The sequence below is a fragment of the Ursus arctos genome, unplaced genomic scaffold, assembly GCF_023065955.2.
Source record: "Ursus arctos isolate Adak ecotype North America unplaced genomic scaffold, UrsArc2.0 scaffold_6, whole genome shotgun sequence".
Classification (NCBI taxonomy): Eukaryota; Metazoa; Chordata; class Mammalia; order Carnivora; family Ursidae; genus Ursus; species Ursus arctos.
The window spans coordinates 46,952,991-46,966,388 of record NW_026623078.1 but is presented as its reverse complement, the minus strand read 5'-3'; the positions used below and the strand labels follow the sequence as shown (position 1 = coordinate 46,966,388).

General features: G+C 42.5%; 1 protein-coding gene and 1 non-coding gene across 7 annotated transcripts in view; both read right to left on the bottom strand.

Moving 5' to 3' along the window:
• Window positions 1-7,313: 7,313 nt before the first annotated feature.
• On the bottom strand, window positions 7,314-7,500 carry LOC113253082 (U2 spliceosomal RNA). The gene has a single exon (XR_003315224.1). It is a non-coding gene; the product is annotated as a U2 spliceosomal RNA (small nuclear RNA).
• Window positions 7,501-11,167: 3,667 nt separating this feature from the next.
• ESRP1 (epithelial splicing regulatory protein 1) overlaps window positions 11,168-13,398 on the bottom strand; it is a 56,212-nt gene continuing 53,981 nt past the window's right edge. For all 6 annotated transcript variants that reach the window (XM_057308028.1, XM_057308029.1, XM_057308026.1 and 3 more), the window contains one exon: window positions 11,168-12,679. In XM_057308028.1, the coding sequence (XP_057164011.1) occupies window positions 12,673-12,679 (7 nt within the window). In that variant the 3' untranslated portion in view covers window positions 11,168-12,672. The remainder of the gene's footprint in view (window positions 12,680-13,398) is intronic.

The following is a 13,398-nucleotide window of genomic DNA, read 5'->3' as shown; positions in this document are numbered from 1 at the left end:
TCCGGCCCGGCGGCCCAGGAACCAGGGAGCCGGGAGCGGCGGGCGGCCGGAGCGTTTTGCTGGCGCGCCCAGGCCTGCGCGGGCAGGAAGACGGCCCGACCACGCGGTGGCACCGCCCACGGCGGGCGTTCGTGGCCTGCGCCCCGGGGCTCCCGGCAGCCTCTCCCTGCGCTCGGCCCTTCCGAAAGCTGGGAGCTCAGCGGGCCCTCCGTGGCTTTTGTCTTTCGACTTAGACAATAGCATCAGTCTCATCTTCCAGATGGATACCCCAGCCGCGCCCCATTTGACAGAGAGGAAGCTGAGGTCCAGCTAGGTGTCGGTCACTAAGCTGGTGCAAGCTAGAGCTGGAGCCCACGGCTCCGAACTCCTCTCGGTGCCTGCGTGCTTGGTGATTTCAGGGAACCCAAAATGTTCGGGGTTGGCGCTTTGGTTTAGTAGGCCACTTTAGATTACAAGATTACAAGAAAGAAGCTTCTCCTTGGAGCTTAGTGTTTGTCATTCCCCAAACCGGTTAAACACATACATTTGCATTTCACGATATTATTTGAAGAAACAGTAGTACTATCTATGGTCAATGCGGGGAGCGGGATGCATTAAGTATTCCATAGCCGGGGAACATAGTTTTAACTTGTTGCACTGTTTATACCCTAACTTGTAGTACATCGGGCATTCTCCAACAAATACCAGGAACTTTTCCCCAACAATATTCAGAAGTAGATTCAGGAACTGACAAAATGCTCATTTTAGAGTGCGAGAAAAAAGCATAAGAACTCACTGAAGTCATGGGGTAATTATGGATGTCCCGTCCTTAGCAGGCAGCAAGATTCTCCTAATAGCACTTTTGTCAAGTTAGGATATTTGGAGAGAAGTATCGCTTTTCAGTGCTGTGCAAAAACAGGTCCAGGAACTCTTTTTATGCCTTTGGCAGCCTGTAAATATGGCTTGCCCTTAAACAACACTGGACCAGGAATTAGAAACACGGTGGAGGTTGCCAGTAGACCAGAAAAGACCCGGATCAACGCAGAGCGAGAACAGAATGTATACACCTTGAACACCGCAAGATATGGCAGGACCCAGGGTAATGGGCAGCAGATATCAGTGTATCCTCCATATCAGATGACCTTTACTGCAAGAGCTCCCCCTCCTGAGGGCCACTGTTTTCCAAGTCAAGAGTCTACAGGTGAGGCCTGTTCCTCCTATAGTTCCTTCGTAATCACCTCAAAGTGACCTATAGGCTTAATTGCAAATGTGCCTGCCCTAAACAGTAGTGGGTAGAGAGGGAAAATAGCCTCTTAAGCTGGAATGGAATTATGAAAGGAGAAAGATCATTATTCAATCTTGAGATAGAAATCAGTGGAATTATGATTGTGTAGCAGATGTTCTGTAGCAGAAACATTGCTCTTCCCTTGAGCCCTGAAACTTCCACCTAATGAGAGTGGAATAGTCTATTTCCCCCCAATCTCTCATTTTGCTCTGAGAGAAATAGGCCTTTTTTTTTCTCCAAAATATATACATAATCCCAAAAGATAGAACCCTAAGTGCTTGCAGCAGGCATTATACCTGAGTTTTCACTAGGTCAACCCCTAATTCTCTAATCCCAGCTGCTTCCAGGTGGCAGTGGGCAGGAGCAGCGGATGTGTGCCCCCAAGATCACTTCTGATGATAACTTGATTATTTTACCACTACAGTCATGGACTGCTAGTTTCCAAACCAAAATCCAAAGGGTCATTTCATTGCCTTTTGCCTCACCTTGACCTAAAGACCTCTCATTTTCTCAAATGGTCTTTTATTTATAATATGCTCTCAAAGAAACAGTATAATTTTCTGCCACCTCTGAAAGTTTGAGGATCCCTTCTGTATGCAATGGATATTTTTAGGGAGTGATATAAAGTGTTAAGAAGTTAAGTCATGGGGCGCCTGGGTGGCTCAGTTGGTTGAGTGTCTGCCTTTGGCTCAGGTCATGATCTCAGGATCCTGGGATCGAGCCCCGCATCGGGCTCCCTGCTCAGTGGGGAGCCTGCTTCTCCTTCTCCCCCTGCCATTCCCCCTGCTTGTGCTCTCTGGCTCTATCTCTGTGTCAAATAAATAAATAAAATCTTCAAAAAATTAAAAAAAAAAAAGTTAAGTCATGGAAATGGGGTTTAGGAGGTACTGTAGTAAACTGGTAAGGAATAAAGACTTGGAATAAGGTCATGGAAATAAACATGTTCAAAGAGAATGGACTCAGAGGATGCTGGAGATAAAATCTACCGCACCTGATGACCAATTGGATGTGATACATGATGAGTTGAAGATGATTCCTGAGGTTTCTATCTTGAAATTAATCATGTGCTTTTTATATGCCAATTGTAGGGTGCTGCCAAGATATGAGAAGAATATAAAATAAAAGCCCCTGAGGATTTACCTACTTGAAACAAACAAACAAACAAACAAACAAAAAATACAGGCAAAGTCTATTTCAAAAACATCCTTCTAGGGGCACCTGGGTGGCTCAGTAGGTTAAGTGTCCAACTCTTGGTTTTGGCTCAGGTCATGATCTCACGGTTGTGGGAGCGAGCCCCACATGGGGCTCTGTGCTCAGTGCAAAGTGTGCTTCAGATTCTCTGTCCCTCTCCCTCCTGCTCTCTCTCTCATAAATAAATAAAATCTTTAAAAAATTTTCTTCTACCAAATGCTTCATCATATTAGTAACAGAACAGAATTAGTAAATCTTTGCATCAGTTCAGCTTTTCTTCTATTAAAGATGTGGAATTTTGTTTTGTCTTTATTATGTAATAAAGCTTTAGCTATCCATTGCTTAACAACATGTTTATATTATTCTCAAACACCATCTCCTTTGTGAAATCTGAACTAAATGCGATCAATTTATTTTTGAAAACATGTAACACCCTTACTGCCATTATATTCTGGCTTGTATTTTGGTCATGTTCGATCCTCATACTTTCAAGTCTTTGAAAACACATTATAGACAAATATTTTGGGAATTGACTTAAAAATTGATGATAATAGCAAGTATTAGCTGTAGGTGGGACCTAGAAGACCAACGTAAGTTGTGTATTCTGCACCATCCATGAGAACTATCCCTTGATTTGAAGCTATTTTGTTCACTAATTCTGATTGTGATTTTGGATTAATGTGGGATTTTCTTCCCTGTACCTTTTCTTTAAAAGAGGGATCAAGGTTTATACTGTCAGTTGCTCCTGCAGTTGCTCCTCAATCAGGTCTCACTTGTTCCTCATTGTTTGAAGCTGTGCTTCGGTGCCACCTGAATACATTTTCCCTATTGTCACTCATAAGGATTTGCTGTCTTTTTCCACTGACTGGGAGGGTGACGATCATACAGACCAACAGAGTCAAACTGTGAAATGTATATTCCTCCCAAGTGGGATACATTAAACAACGTGTGTTCTATTTAGGGACGCCTGGGTGGCTCAGTCAGTTAAGCATCTGCCTTTGGCTCAGATTGTGATCCCAGTGTCCTGGGATCGAGCCCTAGGATTGAGCCCCATGATCAAGCCCCATGTTGGGGCTCCCTGCTCAGTGGGGAGCCTGCTTCTCCCCCCCACCCCGCTTGTGCTCTTTCTCCCTGTCTCTCAAATTTAAATATTTTTTTAATTGGACATATTAGACATCTTAGGAGATTTTCTAAAGTTAATTTTTTTCTAGAGTTAAAACTCCTCTAGGAAGAGATTTTTGACCAAATTGGTCCTATGAAGCAATACTCATTAATAAAAGCAAAACGGATATCTGGGTGGCTCAGTCAGTTGAATGGCTGCCTTCGGCTTAGGTCATGATCTGGGGGTCCTAGGGTGGAGCCCGGCATGGGGCTTCCTGCTCAGCAGGGAGTCTTCTTCTTCTTCTCCCTCTACCTCTTCCCACTCCGGCTCTCCCTCTCGCTCACTTTGTCAAATACATAAATAAAATCTTAAAAAAAAAAAAGCATAACATTATTGGAACTTTGTGGTCTATTACTGAGATTTTCCCAACAAAGCTTCTATTTTAGTAGACACAGGTTGCTGACTTTGTACCAAGATTCTTTCCTCTTTTCTTTCGGATAATAAGCCCTCTAAATATTTATGAAATTGAGTTGATTTGAATTATATTGGCGTTGCCAGATAAAACACAGGGCACTTTAGTATAACTATGTCCCATGTACTATTGGGCCATATTTATTTATTTATTTATTTATTTATTTATTTATTTATTTATTAAAGATTTTATTTATTTATTCAACAGAGATAGAGACAGCCAGCGAGAGAGGGAACACAAGCAGGGGGAGTGGGAGAGGAAGAAGCAGGCTCATAGCAGAGGAGCCCGATGTGGGGCTCAATCCCACAACGCCGGGATCACACCCTGAGCCGAAGGCAGATGCTTAACCGCTGTGCCACCCAGGCGCCCCGGGCTGTATTTAATACAAAAAATTATCTGTTGTTTGTCTGAAATTCCCATTTAATTGAGTACTTGGTTTTTTAGTTCAGCTCGGCTTGGTGTTTTGTTTGTTTTTGCTAACTCTGGCAGCTCTATTTATATGGACTGAGACTGCCCCATTCAAAGCCACCTAGCATTGATTGCTTTCAGGCCTTCTGGGAACATGTAATTAAAAGATTAAATTCTTTCTTATGACAGAGGGAAGGCAGTTAGATAGCAGGTGGACTCTGAGTACCTCAATTGCACTAATTCAGAAACAAAATCTGCCATTTCTAAATCCCTAACACACGAAGTTGTTTCTGCTCTTTTGCCATGCTTTTAAAGGGCCAGGCCAGACCTGGCTTGGCCAAGTGCAGCCTTGGAGCTACCACTGAATTACTTCTCAAACAGCCAGCGCAGATGATTTATCAGGAATATCTGGACCTGCCGTGTTAAGAACTAATCACACTTCCAAATTATAGGTATCTTAAAACCAAAAAAGCATAACGATTTTGGGGGGGAGATTATTTTCCACCAAAATTATGACTTTGCAACATAACAATTTATGTATAATAGGGGAATTGGCATTTAAATACAGTAAAAAAAATCCTATCAATTATGACATGACTTAAATATAGATACATTTTAAAAATCCTCTTGGAATCTTAGATAAACCCTCCGGCTGAAAGCAGGACCCTGAAGAGCCAGTAGCATTACGTGTCCAGTAGATGGCAGAAGCAGCCAAAGTCATCCTGTGCTGGTAAGTTTTACACAAACTGTCTCTTTGGATGTGTACTTCAATATAAAAACATACCATTAATAACCGGATTAATGCATCTTAACATTTTTAAAATATTTTTATTTATTTATTTGAGAGAGAGCACCAGTGAGGGTGTGGGGGGGGGACGGTGGGCGGGGAGGGGCAGAAGGAGAAGCTGACTCCCCACCAAGCAGGGAACCCAATGTGGGCCTGGATCCCAGAACCCTGAGATCATGACCCGAGTGGAAGGCAGACGCTTAACCGACTGAGGCACCCAGGTGCCCCTCATTTTAACATTTTTAATGGTGCTAAAGAAAAACAATTTTTGCTGTTTAGCAACATTTAAATTTATAAAAATTCTTAAAGCTGTATATAATTACTTTTTTTTTTTTTTTAGAATCACTTAGTTTTCGCCTTCAGGAATAAACATAAACTTGTTTTTTTTTTTTTTAAGATTTTATTTATTTATTCGACAGAGACAGCCAGCGAGAGAGGGAACACAAGCAGGAGGAGTGGGAGAGGAAGAAGCAGGCTCATAGCAGAGGAGCCTGATGTGGGGCTCGATCCCATAACGCCGGGATCATGCCCTGAGCCGAAGGCAGACGCTTAACTGCTGTGCCACCCAGGCGCCCCTAAACTTGTTTATTCAACATTATTGTACATATATATCCCAAGCACAGTTACGAAGGATACAGTGGGGAAGAAGATACACACTGCTCTGATGAAAGTTACAATATTGGGGAGCTGATTGTAGGGAGATCTCAGTGAATCAGGAAAGACCTTCCTCAGAAAACTACTTCTGAGTAGCAATTAGCCAATGAAGAGAGGACTAAGAGGGGAAAACAGTTGTTTCAAAAAAAATGTCAAAGAATTAGAAAAAGTACAACAAAATGTAGCTCATGAGAGGCGTGCCTTGAAGAAAGCTCAACAAGGAGCCAGCCCCTGAATACCACGCAGCCATACGTGTGTGGGGTTGTTCCTACAGCAAATGGGAGCCTTCAATCAAACATGTAATCATTATGTGTGTTATTATCACACACATAGGAAAAACAGAGAGGCCAGGTGGTAACTTTTAGAGGGGATGGATGTTTGTGGCATCACTTGTGATGATGGTGTCACTTGTGTATACTTAACTCCAAACTCATCAAGTTGTATGTTAAACACGTGCAGCTTTTTCTATCTCAGTCATACCTCAGTAACTGCCTTTTTTTTTTTTTAAAGAACATGTCATCGGGGGCTCCTGGGTGGCTCAGTTGGTTAGGTGTGTGACTCTTGATTCGGTTCAGGTCATGATCTCAGGGTCACGCCACCGAGCCCCGAGTCAGGCTCCACGCTCAGTGTGGAGTCTGCTTGAAATCCTCTGTCTCTCCCTCAATTCCTCCCCCTACTCCCTGCTGCTCGCACTCACACTGTCACTCTAAAACAACTAAATAAAATCTTTAAGGAACATGTAATTAGATCTGTGGTAATTTAAAAGAGTTTTTTTTTAAAAAGCATCTTGGCAATAGAGGAAAGCAGAATTTGATACAAGGCAACCAGTATTGAGGCAAAAACATGCGAAAGAGGAAGTTAAAGAATGACTTTCTTAACTTTGGCACCCAGTGATACGCAGTACTGCTTCCTGAAGTAAAAAGAATACAAGGAGTAGCAGATCATAGAGCTCGTAGAGACATGAGTTCTATTTTAAGCATGTTGAATTTGAATTGCAAGGGGAGATGCCCAAATGGAAATGTCCATATAGTGTTGGGTACAGAAGTCTGTAGCTCCCCAGAGGAGTGTGGAAGAAAATGAGTTTGTCCAGAGAATGACTAGAAGGAAGAGGTAGCTGAGGAAGGAACCATGAGAAATACCATCGGGGAGGGAAGGATGAGTCACCAGGGAGGCTAGCAGCAGAGCAAGCGGAGAATTTCACATTGATTTTTTTTTTTAAGATTTTACTTATTAACTTGACAGAGAGCGAGCTCAAGCCAGCAGAGCAGCAGGCAGAGGGAGAAGGAGAAGCAGGCTCCCCACTGAGCGGGGAGTCTGACGCGGGGCTCGATCCCAGGACCCCGGGACCATGACCTGAGCTGAAGGCAGACGCTCAACCAACTGAGCCACCCAGGTGCCCCCACATTGATTTTTTTTTTTCCTACTGTTGCTCTGGAGGGGATGAACTGTTCCTGGAAGTACTGCGATACCAGGTTGATGCACGGAGTGGGTGCAAACTCCTATTCGATCTCCCTGCTCCAAAAATCCATTTAACATGTTGTCCTTGGATAGAAGACGTCAGGTATTAAATTGATAGGAACATATAACTACGCTTGATCTTAGCCAAAAGGCTGAGAAGCGATTCACATTGACTTTTTAAAAAATTTATTTTTATTTTTATTTGTTTGAGGTGGGGGAAGGGGCAGAGGGAGAGGGAGAGAATTTTTCAAGTACACTCCACACTGAATGCAGAGCCCATCTCGGGGCTCAATCTCATGACTCATGAGATCATAACTTGAGCCAAAATCAAAAGTTGGACACTTAACTGACTGAGCCACCCAGGCGCCCCCACACTGATTTTTTTAAAGTTTATTTATTTAAGTAATCTCTGCACCCAATGTGAGGCTTGAACTCATGACCCTGAGATCAAGTGTTGCACACTCCACTGACTGAGCCAGCCAGGAGCCCTTACATTAATTTTTTTTAACGTAAGTTTTTGGTGTTTAATTCTACTATCATACAGGTTTCGGTTATAAAACACTGGCTCAAATTCAAGTGTAACCAGAAGCTTTGTTACCCATTTATCTACATTCACTTTTAGAACAGCAACAATGCTCAGCTACTGAATAATTCAGGTACTGAATTAGTGGCATGCTGGCAATAAAGTAAAAAGGCAGACCAAAGGAACACCATGAAGCCCAATTTTGTGACACTGTAAAAAATGAAAGGTATTTGTGCTGTGCTCAGAGAAAGAGCCGAAGCGGATAAAGGAGCAGTTATGAGAGAATTAACCACATCAGCCAGTCTCCAAATCTTATTTTCCAGGTCCCTTCCTTTACTTTCTGTGCAGGTGTGAAGTTGTACTTGACCTATGCTTCCATTTCCTAGTCTATCATCGTAGTAGCACCTACCATAAGGCTGTTGTGAAGATTCATTTAACCAATACAATGCTCATTATTGTTGGACATACAATTTCTCAGTGGTTGTTTGGTTGTAGTTTACAGTATATTCTTCTCAAGTAATGAGTTCCAGCTTGGTTTTTGATCCAAATATCCCTTCACATTCCACATAATGGAATTGTGTTGAACTACAGTGAAATGACAAAATTTGGGTCTAAGCTAGGGGCAAGTCAAGTAATTTGCTTCTGAACCTTTTTTCACTAGGCCCAGATCTTGGGATCTTAGCTTTTACTATCTCACTCAACACAAAGGAAGCAGTAAAAATGTAGAAAAAGTAGGCATCCACTTAGTGCTCTTACTCCCGAATTTCATCCTGGTGGCCTTCTGGTCTTCCAAGTTTATTTATTTGTCAGAGAGAGCAAGAATGAGAGCGCACAAGCAGGGGGAGCAGCAGGCAAAGGGAGAAGCAGGCTCTCCCCCAAGCAGAGAGCCCCATGTGGGATTTGATTCCAGGGTTCAGGGTTCACGACCTGAGCTGAAGCAGACACTTAACCGAGCCACCCATGCGTCCCTGATTTTCAACGTTTAAGTTCTTTTATTTATTTTTTTTAAAGATCTTATTTGACAGAGAGAGAGAGAGCGAGACAGCCAGCGAGAGAGGGAACACAAGCAGGGGGAGTGGGAGAGGAAGAAGCAGGCTCATAGAGGAGGAGCCTGATGTGGGGCTCGATCCCGTAACGCCGGGATCACGCCCTGAGCTGAAGGCAGACGCTCAACCGCTGTGCCACCCAGAAGTCCAGGATTTTCAACGTTTGGATCATCTCCGGTCTAGTCTGCATTTCCTTGCATCAGCACATAGACTCTAGCATGAACAGATCAGATTCAACCTTGAGCCAAAAACAGCCATAAGCAGAATATTTCCATCAGTTCAGTTTTTTTTTTTTTAAATAAGATTTTATTTTATCTATTTGAGAGAGAGAGCGCGTGCATGAGTTTGCCCAGGGGCAGGAGAGGGGGAAGCAGACTCCCTGCTGAGCACAGAGCCTGACACGGGGCTCCAGACTGGGCTCTACACGAGAATCGATCCCAGGACCCTAAGATCTCGACCTGAGCCTAAGTCAGACACTTAACCAACTGTGCCACCCAGGTGCCCCCACCAGTTCTATTCTTCTATTCTTCTCAAGAACATCACCTCTTACAGTGGCTTAATTTTAAACTCGGAGATTTATTTATTTATTAATGTCTACACCCAACATGAGGCTCGAACTCACAACCTCAAGATCAAGAGTCCCACGCTGTTCTGACTGAGCCAGCCAAGTACCCTGGAGGATTCATTTTAAACTTGACCCAGAGGATTTGCTTCAAAATACAACGGGGAAGGATGCCTGGGTGGCTCAGTCGTTAAGAGTCTGCCTTTGGCTCAGGGTGTGATCCCAGGGTACTGGGATCGAGCCCTGCATCAGGCTCCCTGCTCTGCAGGGACCCTCCTTCTTCCTCTCCCACTCCCCCTGCTTGTGTTCCCTCTCTCGCTGTCAAATAAATAAATAAAATCCTTTAAAAAAAAATACAATGGGGAAAATGAAAAGGGATATAAAGCAAGATGGGCCTGGAGTTCATCATTGTTGAAGCTGGGTAAGGGGTACAAAGTGTTCATCATTCTATTTTTGTATGTCCCCAAGAGCTGGGGAAAGTGGGGAGAGGAAGAGAAATTGTGCAATCAGCTATAAACCTAAGAGATGGACCTTTAAGTTCTTTTACATATTCTGGTCCTCTTTGTTCTCATTTTTTTCTTCCTTCCCATACTCCACATCCTCTTTTTTTTTTTTTCTGCCACGGGAAGATCAGCTACATGTGTACTATTTCAGGGAGGTAAATAGAAAAGCGAGTTTAGCACAGGCAACTTTTTGGTTAAGGCAGGGAACAGACTGAACAAAGTTAAAAGCCTGCCAGAGACAAAGAACGTGGGTCAGCATCTCAGCTTGCCTAGAGAACTCTGCCACGTCCTTGCAGAGACACCCCATGGTGAAGTACAAACCTGAAAGTGATGACTCCATTTTTGTAAAGGACACTGAGAAGGACTGGGACTGAAAAACTTTCCCAGGTGAACTAAACTTCATAACCCATGAATGCTTAACAAGGGCTGAGTGAATGGAAACATGCTAGACAGAGGGAAATACAGGTATGCTTCCTGCCCGTGAGGTTATAATCTAAATTCAGTTGATACACTTGAGCTCTGTAACAAGATTGTGTACGTCAAGAGATCCTGACAATACAGAACAGCTCTGAAATAGCAGAACTCAGGGAAGACTTGACTGTAGTCCTGCAGGACAGATAGAATTTGGATTTGAGAATATTGCGCAACTCCATATGGGCAAAGAAGAGTAACTGGAAGAAGGACTGTGGAATTCAGAAACAAAGTGCTACATCTTCTTAGTTTTCTGTGGCTTACATAGGTTTTTAAATTGTCAAGTAGAGCACCAGTAATAAAATGCAAGGACGAAATGATCTGACTGCCAGTAACAGTTAAACATTTCAAAATCAAAGTTTCAGTGATTTATGCTTTAAAGGATGGTTGTTTGGGGGCGCCTGGGTGGCTCAGTGGGTTAAGCGTCTGCCTTCAGCTCAGGTCATGGTCCTGGGATGGATCCTGTCGGGCTCCCTGCTCAGCGGGGAGTCTGCTTCTCCCTTTCCCTCTGCCTGCTGCCCCCTGCTAAATAAATACATCTTTTAAAAAAGGGGTGGTTGTTTGAACTGTAACTGGAGCGCATTTATCCTTGGAGGCTTTTAGAAATCCTTATGGCAAACAGGGAAAAACCTTACCACCTCGGAAAAGATGGCCTAGCCACACCCTTCCACCATGACTCTCTTACAGAAAAAAAAAAAAAAAAAAAGCACACACACTTTGAGATTAAACAGGTGGGTTTTATTATCAAATGTAACAATTCTACGAAAAGTCAGTAGTATTGTGGTATTACTTTCTATTTTAAAGTCTTTCAGAGCTTTGGGCAGACAGCATCTTAAGGCATCAAGTATGAACAATTCTTTTTCTGATCTTAAGTGCCAGTTGTCATCAATTCTCATGCCAAATGGTTTTGTTTTGTTTTCCTCCTACAGTTAGAGGGCCATTGCTGGTCAGGTGAAGAGGGAATGTTGGGCCTTCCCTTCAAGGTGTTAATCAAAGTAATGCGAAGGAAATAAAAATAGCAGCCACATAAATTGGCAGGGCATTGCATCTAAACCAAGGACAATAGGAGTAACTTAAAGACACATGTGCACTTAATCAAATCCTGTTTTCCTCTTTGGAGTTGCACGGGGCAGCAGTACTAGCTAGTGTCTAATATTGCACTTCTGTAGCACAAACCCAGCTAAACACATAGTGCTCAACACTGACAGCATCAGTACCTGCCCCAACGGCTTCAGTGCTTACCGCTCAGTCCAGCACACCGACTACAATCCTACGCTTTTAAAAGTTCTCATTATTTGACAGTTAAGGCATTAGAGAGAAAGGTTTAAGGCTCTATCTTAATATATACAAGCATTCACCTCAATTAGTATATTGCTTTCCAGAATACACTGTCCAAATATTCTCATTTTACGATATTAAAAACTATGGAATTTCTCTTATTAAAGTCCAAACCATCAGTAATGGGAAAAGTACAATATAAAATAATACATATGAAGCCACAATGTTCAGTTACAGTTTAAACTCGAAATTACTAACTACACATAGCTGCTTCACTTTTGGTTTCGCGTTTTGGCCCCTCGTTCGTTCTTATTTACACCTGGTAGCTGCTGAGAAAAAAAAAGATGCAACTTTGAAGCTAGGAGTGTTTGGTGGTGGGTGTGCGAGGTCCTCTGACTTATCCCACGGTGTTTTAGAAGGCAGCTTCACTGGTTTAACTGCAAGACATCATGAGGGCCAAGAGAGTGGGAAAATAGGAATTTTATTTCTTTTCTTAAATTTGTGACTTAAGGATTCCAAGACCTTATTCTTGAATCACTTAGTAAGATGGCACTCCCTGCAGAAGACAGGGAGATGGAGAACGAAAAATGGAAACACACAAATGAAGCTTCCATGACAGTTCCTGATGCAGATGGTAGACGCTAATATTTTTTTGTCCAAGACTTAAAACTTAGGAAACACCTATGATGTCACGTTAGCTGGAAGTAATGGAGTCAACCGATTTCAAATTCACATTTTAAATGCCTATTTGCAATCAGCAAGGAGCCAGGCATGCTGCTTGCTACAGGGATTTGGCTTCACTGGCTCAAATATTTTATTCTACCAAAAGATAGGGCAAAGGCCCACTGTCCAATCATGTTTGCTGAGAATACTGCAGCCTGAGTGTAGATAAACTTCCCCTGAAGTTGCTAGAAGTTGTCATATCTGACGGTTTTGGGATCACCATACATCTTTCAAACACTGAAAAAACAAACAAACAAGGAACTATTATAGTCTCCAAATTTTTCAATTACTGGCAACTATAAAAAAATTATTTTGAGTGACACAAGGTCTTAAAAAAAAAAAAAGGCTTAAGGTAGTCCAAACTTTTTATTTTACACAGGCATAGTTGGCATTTACACAGCAAGTTTTCAGGGAGTACAGTGCTGGCAGGTGAAATTTATGTGGTAACTGGTATTTCCACAACTCCTTACCCTGTGTATTACCATGCACAGTAATGCATATGTTTTCACCTCTTCACCCAGCTCCTTTGTTGGGAGACCATTTTAAACATCTGTATGCACACAGACTCAGTCTGATTTCCAAGTCACCACAGCATTCTTCTGATTAGAGGCTTGATACCATTATTAAAACCATTAAGACAATTTTTAAAAATTAAATTCTAGTATAAGAAATTTCAAATAATGTGAAACAAAAATATCTGAATTAAGAAGCAACAAGGCATGACATTATAGGAAACATGAACTCTACATGTCAGTGAGTAGCTGATTAACCACCTTTATGTGGATTGATTCATTTATCCGCATATCCATCCTATAAGACTACCATGTTATCCCCATTATACAGCTGGGGAAAGGGAGGCATGGAGCAATTAAACCAGTTATCAGCAGGTCCAGAATTTGAACACAGATTGGTTCCACTATGCTATTTCACTTATACACCACACAAAAACTTTATTA